Source organism: Thalassophryne amazonica, chromosome 10 (genome assembly GCF_902500255.1).
Source record: "Thalassophryne amazonica chromosome 10, fThaAma1.1, whole genome shotgun sequence".
NCBI lineage: Eukaryota > Metazoa > Chordata > Actinopteri > Batrachoidiformes > Batrachoididae > Thalassophryne > Thalassophryne amazonica.
The window spans coordinates 61,446,272-61,460,842 of record NC_047112.1 but is presented as its reverse complement, the minus strand read 5'-3'; the positions used below and the strand labels follow the sequence as shown (position 1 = coordinate 61,460,842).

The 14,571-nt window shown below is 42.9% G+C and overlaps 1 protein-coding gene across 4 annotated transcripts in view; it reads right to left on the bottom strand.

The window, feature by feature from the left end:
* Positions 1-14,571, bottom strand: part of LOC117518860 (homer protein homolog 3-like) — a 158,825-nt gene that overhangs the window by 112,255 nt on the left and 31,999 nt on the right. For all 4 annotated transcript variants that reach the window (XM_034180099.1, XM_034180097.1, XM_034180098.1 and 1 more), the window contains one exon: positions 4,021-4,177. In XM_034180099.1, the coding sequence (XP_034035990.1) occupies positions 4,021-4,177 (157 nt within the window). The remainder of the gene's footprint in view (positions 1-4,020; positions 4,178-14,571) is intronic.

Genomic DNA, 14,571 nt, shown 5'->3' with positions numbered 1-14,571 from the left:
AGCTTGGTGAGAAGACAACAACTGTTATGATTATTTCTTAGAAAAAGCTTATGATAGGGTGCCAAGAGAAGAGCTGTGGTATTGTATGAGGAAGTCTGGAGTGGCAGAGAATCAATCAATCAATTTCAATCAATTCAATCAATTTTATTTATATAGCGCCAAATCACAACAAACAGTTGCCCCAAGGCGCTTTATATTGTAAGGCAAGGCCATACAATTTACGGAAAAACCCCAACGGTCAAAACGACCCCCTGTGAGCAAGCACTTGGCAACAGTGGGAAGGAAAAACTCCCTTTTAACAGAAAGAAACCTCCAGCAGAACCAGGCTCAGGGAGGGGCAGTCTTCTGCTGGGACTGGTTGGGGCTGAGGGAGAGAACCAGGAAAAAGACATGCTGTGGAGGGGATATAAGTAAGTATAAGTAAGAAGAAGAATTTTAAATTCTATTCTAGAATTAACAGGAAGCCAATGAAGAGAGGCCAATATGGGTGAGAATATGCTCTCTCCTTCTAGTCCCCGTCAGTACTCTAGCTGCAGCATTTTGAATTAACTGAAGGCTTTTCAGGGAACTTTTAGGACAACCTGATAATAATGAATTACAATAGTCCAGCCTAGAGGAAATAAATGCATGAATTAGTTTTTCAGCATCACTCTGAGACAAGACCTTTCTAATTTTAGAGATATTGCGCAAATGCAAAAAAGCAGTCCTACATATTTGTTTAATATGCGCATTGAATGACATATCCTGATCAAAAATGACTCCAAGATTTCTCACAGTATTACTAGAGGTCAGGGTAATGCCATCCAGAGTAAGGATCTGGTTAGACACCATGTTTCTAAGATTTGTGGGGCCAAGTACAATAACTTCAGTTTTATTTGAGTTTAAAAGCAGGAAATTAGAGGTCATCCATGTCTTTATGTCTGTAAGACAATCCTGCAGTTTAGCTAATTGGTGTGTGTCCTCTGGCTTCATGGATAGATAAAGCTGGGTATCATCTGTGTAACAATGAAAATTTAAGCAATGCCGTCTAATAATACTGCCTAAGGGAAACATGTATGTTCAACAGTGACCATCTGGATGATCCAGAGGAGGCATGGTAGAAGGTCATGTGGTCAGATGAGACCAAAATAGAGCTTTTTGGAATCAACTCCACTTGCCATGTTTAGAGGATGAGAACAACCCCAAGAAAACCATCCCAACCGTGAACCATGGGGTGGAAACATCATACTCTGGGGGTGCTCTTCTGCAAAGGGGACCGGATGACTGCACTGTATTGAAGGGAAGATGGATGGGGTCATGTATTGCGAGATTTTGTCAAACAACCTCCTTCCCTCAGTAAGCGCATTGAAGATGGGGCGTGGCTGGGTCTTCCAGCATGACAATGACCCCAAACACACATCCAGGGCAACTAAGGAGGGGCTCCATAAGAAGCATTGCAAGGTCCTGGAGTAACCTAATCAATCTCCAGACCTGAACTCAATAGAAAATCTTTGGAGGGAGCTGAAACTCCAAATCTGAAGGATCTGGAGAAGATCTGTATGGAGGAGTGGACCAAAATCCCTGCTGCAGTGTGTGAAAACTTGGGTCAAGAACTACAGGAAACGTCTGACCTCTGTAATGACAGACAAATGTTTCTGTACCAATTGTTAACGTCTGTTTTTCTATTGTTATCAAATACTTATTTCATGCAATAAAATGCAACTTAATTATTTAAAAATCATACAATGTGATTTTTGTTGTTGTTGTTTGTAGGTACTGTCTCTCACAATTGAAGTGTACCTACGATAAAAAATACAGACCTCTCCATTCTTGGTGGAAAAATCTGCAAAATTGACAGTGGATGAAATACTTATTTCCCCCACTGTATGGTATACTTTGTGAGTGAAGCATTTTTAAATGTCAACCCTTCAGTAATCCTTTATTGACCCCTACCTGATTACAGCTGAAACCCTGGGATAGCTATCATACCTTCTTTTGTAGGCCCACGGCACACTGACACTGGATTTTAAGTGTTGTTTAGTGCCGTTAAGTGGTACCAATTAGGTCAAAATTGACTAACAGAGGAAAAAAAAAGAGTGCAAACAGGGAATACAAATAACAGAAGAGGTTCTGTTAAAATTGAAAAGAAATAAAGTATTAAAAAAGTCTTTTGTGCCCCAATGCAAAGAGATATTTACAGAGAAAGACTGTAAATATTTATCAATCTTTTGTTATTTAAAAAAGGTCATTTTCTAGTAGAGAGAATTCAGAACAAGAAAGAACATGAATAATTCATCTCACCTTTAAATGGTAAATACCTGCCATCTTTTGTTACTTTTAACACAATTCATCCAAGGAGATTATTAGCAATAATATAGACTTCACTTTGCCAATGTGCCGCTGCTGGCATAACACACATCTGATACAATCACAAATAGATGAAAACAAAGTTACTGAAGGTGAGACAAGACACAAACTCCTGTTAGGGTGCGTTTTTAACATCTTTTGCTTTTAATATAAACCATCAATATCGGGGGTGGGGTGGGGTGGGGGGGGTACTGTGTACACCAAGGAAATGTTTCCTATAGTCTTTGCGTCTAGCACAGTCCCTCATGCAGATTATTGGACTGGGTATATACTGTAGTCTTGATTCTGGTGTCAGATTTCCCAAAATATAAATGTTTTCCCATTTGCAACTGTGATTATTATCTTTGCAGAGAAGCGTAAAGAGGCTCAGTGTGATATCTTCAAAATGTCACGAGCAATTTCAATTAAACTATGTGGATAAAATACATGCCACCCGTGGGATTCAAACCTGCAACTTACAAAAGCTCTGATTAACAGAAGGAAACTTTACCACTGCAGTACCATTGCTGTCATATAATATGAGGGCAAAATGCCTAAAATCAACAAGGAGATAAACGTATTAAAAAAAAAAGAAATTAGATGATGTAGACGTCTTTAATTATGGTGAAAAAAGCACTGTAATAATTGACAAAATGCGGGGGCGTCCCGTGGGGTTATTTCCTGCATGGCATGATATTCATCAGCGATACAGTGTGCTGGTGCAGTGGTGTGTTTTCATTTATTTCCACGCAACAGCATGCCGACGTCCATGTTTCATGCTGTAGTTATGCAACTTAATATCCTACAAGCCAGTACAGGTGTTCCTGAGCTGTAACTTGCGTGCACAGATATCTGACCAGCTGCACATCGCGGGGGACACCCCCACCTCTGTCAGCAGACCTCGCAGCTCACAGAACAAAAAGGCTCACTCTCTGTTGCTTTTTTATGTGATTTTAATTTAATGTATGTATTATTATGTGTTTGTCCTGTATCTGTCTGATGTATGTGTTTTTAATTTGACACCTTGTGAGCACGGTCACGTCCAGCTCACAGTCTGCAGTCAGCTGACAGGTGCTGTGTGTCCACAGCAAAGCATATGACCAAAGCGACTGGACTCCGGGACCTTCAGCCACAGCTGACAATGTTGGATTCATGGTGTGTGTGTGTGTGTGTGTGTGTGTCTGTGTGTGTTGTTGGGGGGGGTGATGACGACACACTCCACACGTCTGTCATTTCTTTGTGTGTGTGTGTGTGGGGGGGGGGGGGGGGCACAGTTACACCCATGTGTAAGTGACGCTGCACTCGTGTTGCACTTTGACACTTTCACAGACAGCTCAAAAGTGATCGTCTGCTCACTGTTTTCGTGTTGACAGTGCGAATGGCATCACATTTTCTAAGTGCCTGGCGAGCGGTGTTGGATGTTCCTGTGTGTCACCTGGAATTTGGCCGACACATGCAGAGAGAGGGTTCGAATGAGCACATGCAGGGCATTCACTGTCTTTCGGCCGCTTGTGTGTGCGAATGTTGGGACAGGTGTACGAAGCATTTTTTGAAGCGGCTCTGATTTTTCACAAGTGCCATGCAATTCCTCCTTCATGCGTCAGTCAGCTTCAATCATGCTATGTGTGAAGGGGCTCTTAGTGTGGGTGAGTACTTGCACTTAGATATTACACTGTGTATATGCTAGAATCCCACCTTAGTACCGCCAGCACTAATGACGCGGTAGACATTGCGGTTGGCATCGTAGAAGAAGGACACAGTAACAGCGTTTTTGCTGGCTGGCAACCAGTTGCGTTTGGTTGCTGGGTCGATCTGGAAGACATGAGCTCTGGCGCTGAAGATGGGCTGCTCCCTGTATAACACAACAACACAAAAACAAAAGACACACAGTCACTCTCACTGCTATTTTAGTGTTTTGTTTATTTACAAAACAGCATATTTTTCTAATGATTACACAGTTATTGCTTCAATTTCAGGATCTCTAAATTGAGCTGAAATAATTCTTCCACTTAAAAATGCTTGAGACAGAAATGCATTGATGTGAAATATTCTCATAATAGTAACTAGAGCACCGCCCTCATAGAGCACAAGCCTCTGCCAACAGTAGTTTCCAATTCCACAAATTTTTACCTTGGAAAAATTTTTTTTGCAAGATGTGCGTTCATGTTTCGGGAGATATTTTTTCAGTATTCACTGGCATACTGGGGTGCTCCTCTACAGCATGGCAAAAATGAAAATGTGTCTTTCTTAAGGTGCTTCCTGAGAAAACTGCTCATCTTGATGAGAAAATGATTTTTGCAAAATTTTATTTTGATACGACTATTCTAACCACTGCCGCAGGCAAGGTGGATATTCCAATGGTTGATCACATTAGCACAAGCCAGCAACAGTAATGTACGTGTTCACAAATTAAATAGAAACTGAAACAACAATCCTTTCTCCTTTAACTAACCATACAGGAGAGATAAAAAAAGTATTACATGTCACTGTCCACCTAAATGGTGAAAACAAACCATCATGGGGAGTGGCATTTGGTTCCGATTTTCTTTGCCATCGGGAGCTGACATCGATGCCACTCAACAACTTGCAGCAGGTATTAGTGCTGCTGTTCATCCTTCATTAGGATCTGATTGTAATCCTGCATAAGTGCAACTCCTCACTCAGCAAAATCATTCACAGCAGCAATGTTATCCAGGACCTGCTGTGATGACTGGAATGACCCCTCAGACTCCACTCTGAGGGGTCCTTGATGAGAAGGTCCATGTAGACATTGAATGCCTTAAAAATGCGATGTGAGGCAAATGTAACAAAATCTGCCACTAATGAACTAATGTATCCAGTCCATAACTCAAAATGTCACTTGCACGTCACAAAAAACAGGGGCTGAGCAGCAGTGGTTAGTATTTTTCAAATCTCATGAAACTTCACCCACTTTATCTTTACCTCTAAAGGAACCAAAAAAAGGAAGAAGATTGTTTTTCAGGACCACCCTGCTATTCATATTTTGCATTTCATGGTTTGCAGATAAGTCACATTTGGGAGCTGATTCACGTTTGTGGGGTTAATAACTTCCATCCAGTTTTGGTGGTGTAGGTAAATCCATAACATAAAAAGGAGAGTGACTGTGGTACTTTTGACTGAGATATAATGCAAAATGTACACTAAATGGGCTTTTCAATATTAAATTCAAATGTCCACAAAATCCACAATCTGGATCAGATCCAAATCAAACTTTGTCAGGTGATAGTGTCAGTCTGCACCTCACTTTCAAATGTGAGAGTGACTGGGATACGTTTGATTAAGATATAATGTAAAATATACATTAAATGGGTTTTCAGTGTTAAATGTAAATGGCCATAAAATCTGTAATCTGGATCAGATCCAGATCAAACTTGTCAGTCGATAAAGGACACCATCCTACATAACACTCTCAATTGATAATATCAGAAGATTGAAGAATCAAGGAAAAATAAAGAAAAAAAAAAAAAACAAAAAAAAAAAGAAAGAACTGAAGGGTTAAAAAATACAATGTTTGAAAATTTTAATTTGCGAACTTGAAGGCACTCAAATGGGCTATATCTACTGATTTTTGTGATGTCAGGCGCATTACATCACATTCATGATCTACAGGCCATATTGGGACCCCCCCCCCTTTACTATTCATTAGACTTTATATAACAGCTGAGTGGATCCTTGTCATTTGATTGGTGCTTTGTATGTCATGTGACGTGGATTATTTGTCTCATTTGTGTTGCATTGCATTTACCATGCAAATTTGGTTCCATATGTTTTGTACCATTGCACACTGCGACCACCATTCACTTACACCACGCACGCGCACACTAGTGGGGCTGCTGTTTCGCTAAACATGGCAGAGTTTGTTTTGCTGATGGACAACAATTTTAAGGAGCTAATTCTTCTAACAAAAAAAAAAAAAAATCAAATCCACTCCGTCATAAACTGTCTGAAGACATGAAGAGCTGTTAGGATGAAGATGATGAAGTTAAGATGAAAAGCTGGACAAAGTTCTGACTGCATCATGGACTACATTGTCAGGATTGTTTGCAATGGTACAAAATGTATGGAGCCAATTTGCATGGTACATGGAATGAATTTGCACGCTAAATGCAATGCAACACAAATGGGATGAATAATCCATGTCCAGGGCTGTGAAATGAAAATTGTGAAATCCGAGGAAAATCTGCGGGGGGGGGGGGGGGGGGTACAGCTCCCCAGGAGTCGGTGTCTAGGGCCCTGTGGGGCCCCAGAATTAAATTTTTATCTAATGATACTTTTTCAGCATCTCCTGGAAGAACAAATCTAAAAAATAGTGGATATTTAAATGATCCTACATTCAAACTTTTATTTGACATGTCAATGATGTTGAAATAACAGAATATGACATGGAAGTAGGACCTGGAATGATTTTCCTTTTAATTGTAAACCAAATTGTGCATTAACTCAGAACAATTAAACTACATGAAATTCATGAAGACTGAAAAGAATAGAAAAAAAAAAGCTTGTAGAATATTTGGAAAATCATGGTAAAATATCAATAACATACCTTAGTAAAAAGTCACTTATATTCGTGTGTAAATTCATGCAGCCTAAATCCATTCAAAGCCACAATGTCTTTTTTTACAATGAAAATCTAGATTAGTGAAAACAGTCACATAATCTTGTCTAACATCCTGTTTGAACAGCAGAATGTTTATTTTCCAGGGAGAGAAAAATTCTTACTGTGTTTTCCTGAGAGGGCACACTTCACTTTTCCCGTTTCTTTTATCTTTCAGGTGTGTTGATGAAGCCAGCAACGATTCCACGGATTCTTGTCCTTATAAGACTTTTTCAAACAATCTTTCTCGCCATCTTCTCTCTGTGCAACGTCGGTCCGTGACACAGACATGCTACACAAATCTTCTTTTAAAAACTTGAAAGCTCTAAAAGTTTGGGATATCCACATGCTAAGTTTAGCTTAAGCGTCGCTGCACAGCGTCGAGTGGCATTTTTCCTCCGCGAAAGTCAGTGGATCCGAGGAAACTGATTTGTATCTGTAACACAGATCAGTGTCCGCGGACTTATAAAACTTACACGATGTCGTAAAAAAAGAGCGCTTTGCGATAAGCATTTTAAAAACTCAGTGATGTTCATGATTAAAGAGTACATCACTAACACCTCACCCCCCCTCCCCATGATGAAATCCACGGAATTCTGCGGATCTGCGGAGTTTTCACAGCCCTGCATGTCATGTGACATACAAAGCACCAATCAAATGACAAGGATCCACTCAGCAGTTATATAAAAAACAACTAATGAATGCTTTTCATTCTTTCACCTCATGAAATATTTGTACCATTGAACTCATAAACATTCCTTATTTGTATACTATATATAACTGCAACTGAACTGGGATCCAGATCGAATTTAATTATTATTATGCTGCATGAGGACCAACAATCAAGTCTTCCTTGACCTAGGCCTCCACCAAATGAATTCTGTTCAAAACTAAGTTATACTGCTGACAAATAAACATGTCAGTGAAAGCAGACTTCTTGATGGCAATGACAGAAAAAACCACGCACATATATATTGTGGACCTTTTTCAAGGGAACCTTAGTGGTTTTCCTGTCTCATTAAGGAATTATACATACAATATGACTTGTTACAAGCTTGCTTATCAAACCTAAACCCAATATAGGCTGCTCTGTATCCGCAACTCTGTAGCCACGCAATGCCCTCTGCGTCATTGTGAAGCCGCTGTGAGGCCCTCTCTGTGGCCTGACGTGCACCTCCCAAAAACTGTAACTACATGTTGAAACGATAGAGACTGCACGGGCTGTGACTGGTCCACTAAACTACATCTTTTCCATAATATCACTTTTTCAGTTTCACTCCACTCGTCTCACCCCCATATTTAAAAGTGTTTGCAGTGCAACCAGCAATTACATTTTGAGTATCGAACAAATAGAGGAACATTTGGTGGAGGAAATCCAAAAATATAGCCACCTTTACAACACAAACATACGAGGTCTGTTAGAAAACTAGCCGACCTTTTTATTTTTTTAAAAAACTATATGGGTTTGAAACATGTGCACTTGCATCAGCCAAGCTTGAACCTTCGTGCGCATGCGTGAGTTTTTTCACGCCTGTCGGTTGCGTCATTCGCCTGTGGGCAGGCTTTGAGTGAGCACTGGTCCAGCCCCCTTGTCGGATTTTCATTGTCAGGAAAATGGCTGAGCGATTGGAGCAGCGCTGAATCAAATTTTTCCAGAAACTGTGAGAGACAGCCAGGTGGAAACCATTCGGAAGATTCAGATGGCTTTTGGTGAAGATACTCGGCGTCACACAGATTAAGGATCATTACAACCGGATTAAAGACGGCCCACAGCGGCGCAGGGCGCACCGCGCTCCGAGCGGCCATCAACAGGCTGAAACGACCAGATCATTTCCAAAGTGAAGGCTGTGTTGATCCGGGATGTCGTCTGACTACCAGAAATTGTGGAAGAGGTGTACATCAGCACTTTTGCAGCACATTCCACTGTTACAGGAGATTTTGCAATGAAAGACGTGCGGAGGAATTCGCGCGTCGGCACGGAGCCGCAATGGCGCACAACAAAAAACACGTCCGTGTTGGAAACCATTCGGAAGATTCAGATGGCTTTCGGTGGCTTTTCAGTCGAGTGAGTATCCAAGAAATTGTGTAACAGCTGGGCATGCCACAACATGTCCTGTGAGACTTCCAACACGGACGTGTTTTTTGTTGTGCGCCATTGCGGCTCCGTGCCGACGCGCGAATTCCTCCGCACGTCTTTCATTGCAAAATCTCCTGTAACAGTGGAATGTGCCGCAAAAGTGCTGATGTACACCTCTTCCACAATTTCTCTGGTACTCAGACGACGACCCGGATCAACACAGCCTTCACTTTGGAAATGATCTGGTCGTTTCAGCCTGTCGATGGCCGCTCGGAGCGCGACGCGCCCTGCGCCGCTGTGGGCCGTCTTTAATCCAGTTGTAATGATCCTTAATCTGTGTGACGCCGAGTATCTTCACCGAAAGCCATCTGAATCTTCCGAATGGTTTCCACCAGGCTGTCTCTCACAGTTTCTGGAAAAATTAGATTCAGCGCTGCTCCAATCGCTCAGCCATTTTCCTGACAATGAAAATCCGATGAGGGGGCTGGACCAGTGCTCATTCAAAGCCTGCCCACAGGCGAATGACGCAACCGACAGGTGTGAAAAAACTCACGCATGTGCACGAAGGTTCAAGCTTGGCTGATGCAAGCTCACATGATTCAAATCCATATAGTTTTTTAAAAAAAATAAAAAAGTCGGATAGTTTTCTAACAGACCTCGTAGACGTCCTGGGATTAGAGATGGGTAAAGAAAACTGGTTCCTTTTAAAAATTGTTAAGAAATCATTCGATCCACTGACATCAACTGCCTTTTTGTTTAACGATTCCCTTATCGGTGCTTCAGTTCACATTACTCCGGAGCAGCTTCTGCAGTGGGTCTGCTTGAAGCAATGAAGCAGCGCTGTGACCTGCTGCTTCGCTGGTTCTCTGCTTCGCTGCTTTTCAGAAGTGGCAGGTTCGCAATTTCTTCATTAACCCCTCTCAAAGCCATTTAAAGATGTTAATCGTGAGTCACCTTTGTGCGGATTAAAGTCGCTAAATGGGACTATTGTCTTGTTGCAGGCAAGAAATGAGAATCGTCCTCCATTCCTGTTTTATGGGACTAAGTGCACAGCTCCAAATGCTGCACGGCATTTCGGTCAGAATTAATAACTTCAAAGCGAATCGCCATTTTAAATCAAATGACACCTCTTTCCAAACGTTGTTATACAGACAACAAAGTACAACCACCCAAAAATAACCTTTTTTTTTCTCCAAAAATGAGACGTCGTCCGGGTTTTATGAATTACATCCTGACTTACAGCGCAGCCGGCTGAAGAGCTCAGCTCGGAGGTATAGAGTTACATTTGTCTCAACATCTGAAAGGAAATTCTTTTGACAAAAACTACAGATTTTGTTTATTTCTGTTTATGTCCAGAGATCAAGGATCCATCATGTACATCAATTTGCACTATGCCAATACAACATCCTACATAATGTTTACCAAGTCACTATGTTAAACCGGTGTGTGCACACATACTTGGCCAGTAAAGCTGATTCTGATGCAGACAGAAGCTAGGAGGACCGACAGCATTATTGCTTAATTTTTATTCAACTTTAATGAGTTGCTGGCTTCAGCCTTTTAATGGAGGTAGCAGTGAGTTTTAAATGTCATAGCCAGTTCTTTGCTGTTTGTTCACTTTCTTTTACCGCACATACATAAATAAACTATAGATGACATTTTTTGGACGCACTTACCTTCCAGAATTTTAATGTGGAAATGACAATAACCCTGATTTTAAAAAAAACAAACATATTCATACAGCTTTATACTCTTCTGTGCTACACTTGAAAGAAAAAAAAAACTGAAATGTAACACACTGGGAAACAGATGAAAAAGCTGAAGGTTGAAACTTCTGTGCTCTTTATTTTGTGCATCTGGTCCACTGTAAACCAGTGACCTCGACCTTCCATCACATTGATGGACCCAAAAAATAAGAACAAAAACACCCACAGACTCTCCAAACAGTGCAAAAACAGATGTGTTGTACTTTGCAGAGACCCTGAGATCACAGATGCTTTTCTGGTGTAATGAGGCTAACAGTAAAAATGAAGCTAAAGACTTGCTAAATGCTAGCAGTTCAATTAGCTGCCCTGCACTTTTTAGAGCCTTGTGGATATTGCCTCTTGTGTCATTGTGTGAGTACATGAATTCATGCAACATTACACAGCTAATAGAGTTTGTATAATGGTAATGTGTGTGTTGAGCCATCCCCATTGCTAGTCAATTAGTTCTACTGACATTAATAAGGCTAATGTGTTCTGTGCTCAGAGGAGGCGCCGTTCTTTGAATGGACAAATTTATATAGGTCAGCCCACGAAGAAGCATTGTTTCTGCTAAATTTGGTTAGAATTAACTTCACATTTGCATACAAACAATAGTCATTGTTTCAGGACAGATTAGTGAAGCCAGAAGAGCAGCACATCCAGCTTCAGGTGGAATTCACGGTATTGTGCTACCTGCTGATACAAAGACACATTTAACATCACAGAGTCACTGTATTAAGCTGACGGTTATAACTTATTTCATTAATAAATTCAGTGTGGATTGTTTGGCTGGCCCTCTAAGTACAGAGGGATCAGAGTGAGCTTCTGACATCACTGCAACATCAAAAACAAAACACTCCTAGGACCTGGGGGAGGTGATGGTCTAGTGGTTAAGAGTTGGGCTTCAGACCAGAGGATCCTCGGTTCAAAACTCAGCCAGACTGGAAAATACAGGCCCTTGGGCAAAGTCTCTAATCCCCTAGTTGCTCTTGGTGTGTAGCGAATGCCTTGCATGGCAGCACCCTGACATCAGTGTGTGTGTGTGTGAGTATGTCTGTTTGAATGGGTTAATGCGAGGCATAATTCTAAAGCACGTTGAACACCCCGCCACCACCCATCCATCCATTTTCTTCCACTTTATCCGGAATCGGGTCGCGGGGGCTGCAGCTCAAGCAAAGCCGCCCAGACCTCCCGATCCACACACACCTCCCCCAGCTCCTCTGGGGGAACCCCAAGGCGTTCCCAAGCCAGTCAAGAGATGTAGTCCCTCCAGCATGTCCTGGGTCTTCCCCAGGGCCTCCTCCCAATGGGATGTGCCCGGAACACCTCTCCAGCGAGGCGTCCAGGAGGCATCCGAAAAAGATGCCCGAGTCACCTCAACTGACTAGTTTCGATGTGGAGGAGCAGCAGCTCGACTCCGAGCTCCTCACCCTATCTCTAAGGGAGCGCCCAGCCACCTTGCGGAGGAAACTCATCTCGGCCGCTTGTACTCGCGATCTCGTTCTTTCGGTCATGAACCAAATCTCATGACCATAGGTGAGGATCGGAACATAGATCAATCGGTAAATCGAGAGCTTTGCCCCCCTACTCAGCTCTCTCTTCACCACGACAGTCCGATACAGCGACCGCATCACTGCAGATGCTGCAGCGATCCGTCTATCGATCTCACGCTCCATCCGTCCCTCACTTGTGAACAAGACCCCGAGATATTTAAACTCCTCCACTTGAGGCAAGGACACTCCACCGACCTGAAGAGGGCAAAGCACCTTTTTCCGGTCGAGAACCATGGCCTCGGATTTGGAGGTGCTGATTCTCATCCCGGATGCTTCACACTCGGCTGCAAACCGCCCCAGTGCACGCTGAAGGTCCTGATTTGACGAAGCCAACAGAACCACATCGTCCGCAAACAGCAGAGACGAGATTCTGTGGTTCCCAAACCAGACCCCCTCTACACCCTGGCTGCGCCTAGAAATTCTGTCCATAAAAATAATGAACAGAACCAGTGACAAAGGGCAGCCCTGGCGGAGGCCAACGTGCACTGGAAACAGGTTTGACTTACTACCAGCAATGTACAGGGACCGGATAGCCCTTAGCAAAGGACCCCGGACCCCGTACTCCCGGAGCACCCCCCACAGGGTGCCCCGAGGGACACGGTCAAACGCCTTCTCCAGATCCACAAAACACATGTGGACTGGTTGGGCGAACTCCCATGAGCCCTCGAGCACCCGATGGAGCGTGTAGAGCTGGTCCAGTGTGCCGCGCCCAGGACGAAAACCACACTGCTCCTCCTGAATCCGAGGTTCGACCATCGGTCAAATTCTCCTCTCCAGTACTCTGGAGGCTGAGGAGTGTGATCCCCCTATAGTTGGAACACACCCTCCGGAACCTCCATGACCAGTGTAAAAAAAAAAAAAAAAAAAAAAAAATCAAGGACCGAGATGTCACCCGGTATGGCGGAGCTGGGGCCCCACCCTGGAGCCAGGCCTGGGGTTGGGGCTCGCGCGCGAGTGCCTGGTGGTTGGGCCTTAGCCCATGGGGCCCAGCCAGGCTCAGCCCGAAAGAGCGAAATGGGCCCGCCCTCCTGTGGGTTCACCAGCTGCAGAGGGGGCCATGGGGGTCGGGTGCAGAGAGGACTGTGTGGCGGTCGAGGGTGGGTGGCCCGGCGGCCCGGTCCATGCTCACAGCCCCTGGCTGTTGGGACGTGGAATGTCACCACCCCACTACCATGTTTTGCATTTTCATATGCCTGAATTTTATTTTAAACAGTGCTTCTGTGGATGAGAAAAATGTCTAATATATTCACTGAAATTTACAATCATATTCATGAAAATGTGTGATATGCCATCCTGTATATTCACAATTATGTGAAATCTTTGACATTTTGACATTAATTATAGAGTGTTTGTGTAGTTAGGTTTGGGCTAATATTTTGCCTAAATTTGTCTAACTGGAATTCATTTATCTGGAATAAAACTGTATTTATCTCCAGATTCCAAAGCGTGAAGCAGATAAGATAAGATAAGCTTCGAACCCTATGGTCACATTAGCTACAATTGATGACGACAAGCAGTTGGCTTTGTTAACTTGATGGGTGTTCTTGGGACTTGCACAGTAACATCTCCGTAACATGCCTTGAAAAATGACTTCAGAAGCGTTATCTGTTTACAAAAATGACAGCTTTTAGTCTTACAAGTGTTTATTTCTTGCGAACTTTTAAAAAATGAGAAACATATTAGCTTTATGTAAAACACAGCTGTTTTGGCGCGTATTCCATCATTTTGTGTATATTTGAGTGTACAATCAGCTAATGCCACACTGCCTATTGGCAGTCACTGCAACATGTCACTGAGCATTTGCATAATGCAGATTTCTGGTCTATTGTGGCCCTGCCTAGCTGGCAGCAGAATGATCATTGTCTCTTCCTGCTGCAAAACACCCACTCTGATTGAAAATGATTGGCAAGTTGTCACTTTGCCTCTGTCACTTGTAGCTAACGTGACCATAGGGTGAAACTCCCCCTTGGACAAAGGGCCAGTCTGATCCAGGTTACTTCCCCAGCCAAGGTCAGTACCCATTTACACTTCAGTGTACTGTGAAAATGCAGATGAAAGTATCTTGTTCAAGGACACAGAGTGGGATTCAAACCGAGGCCTAGCTATTGGTAGCTCAACTCCTTATCCTACTCTGCTATCTGAAAATTTGCTACGCTGTAAGCCGTCTGGACACATAAAAAGCTGTTAGGATGAAAAGCTGGAATAATTTCTGACATGATTTTTCACTGCACTGAGGAAGTACACAAACTATTTTTT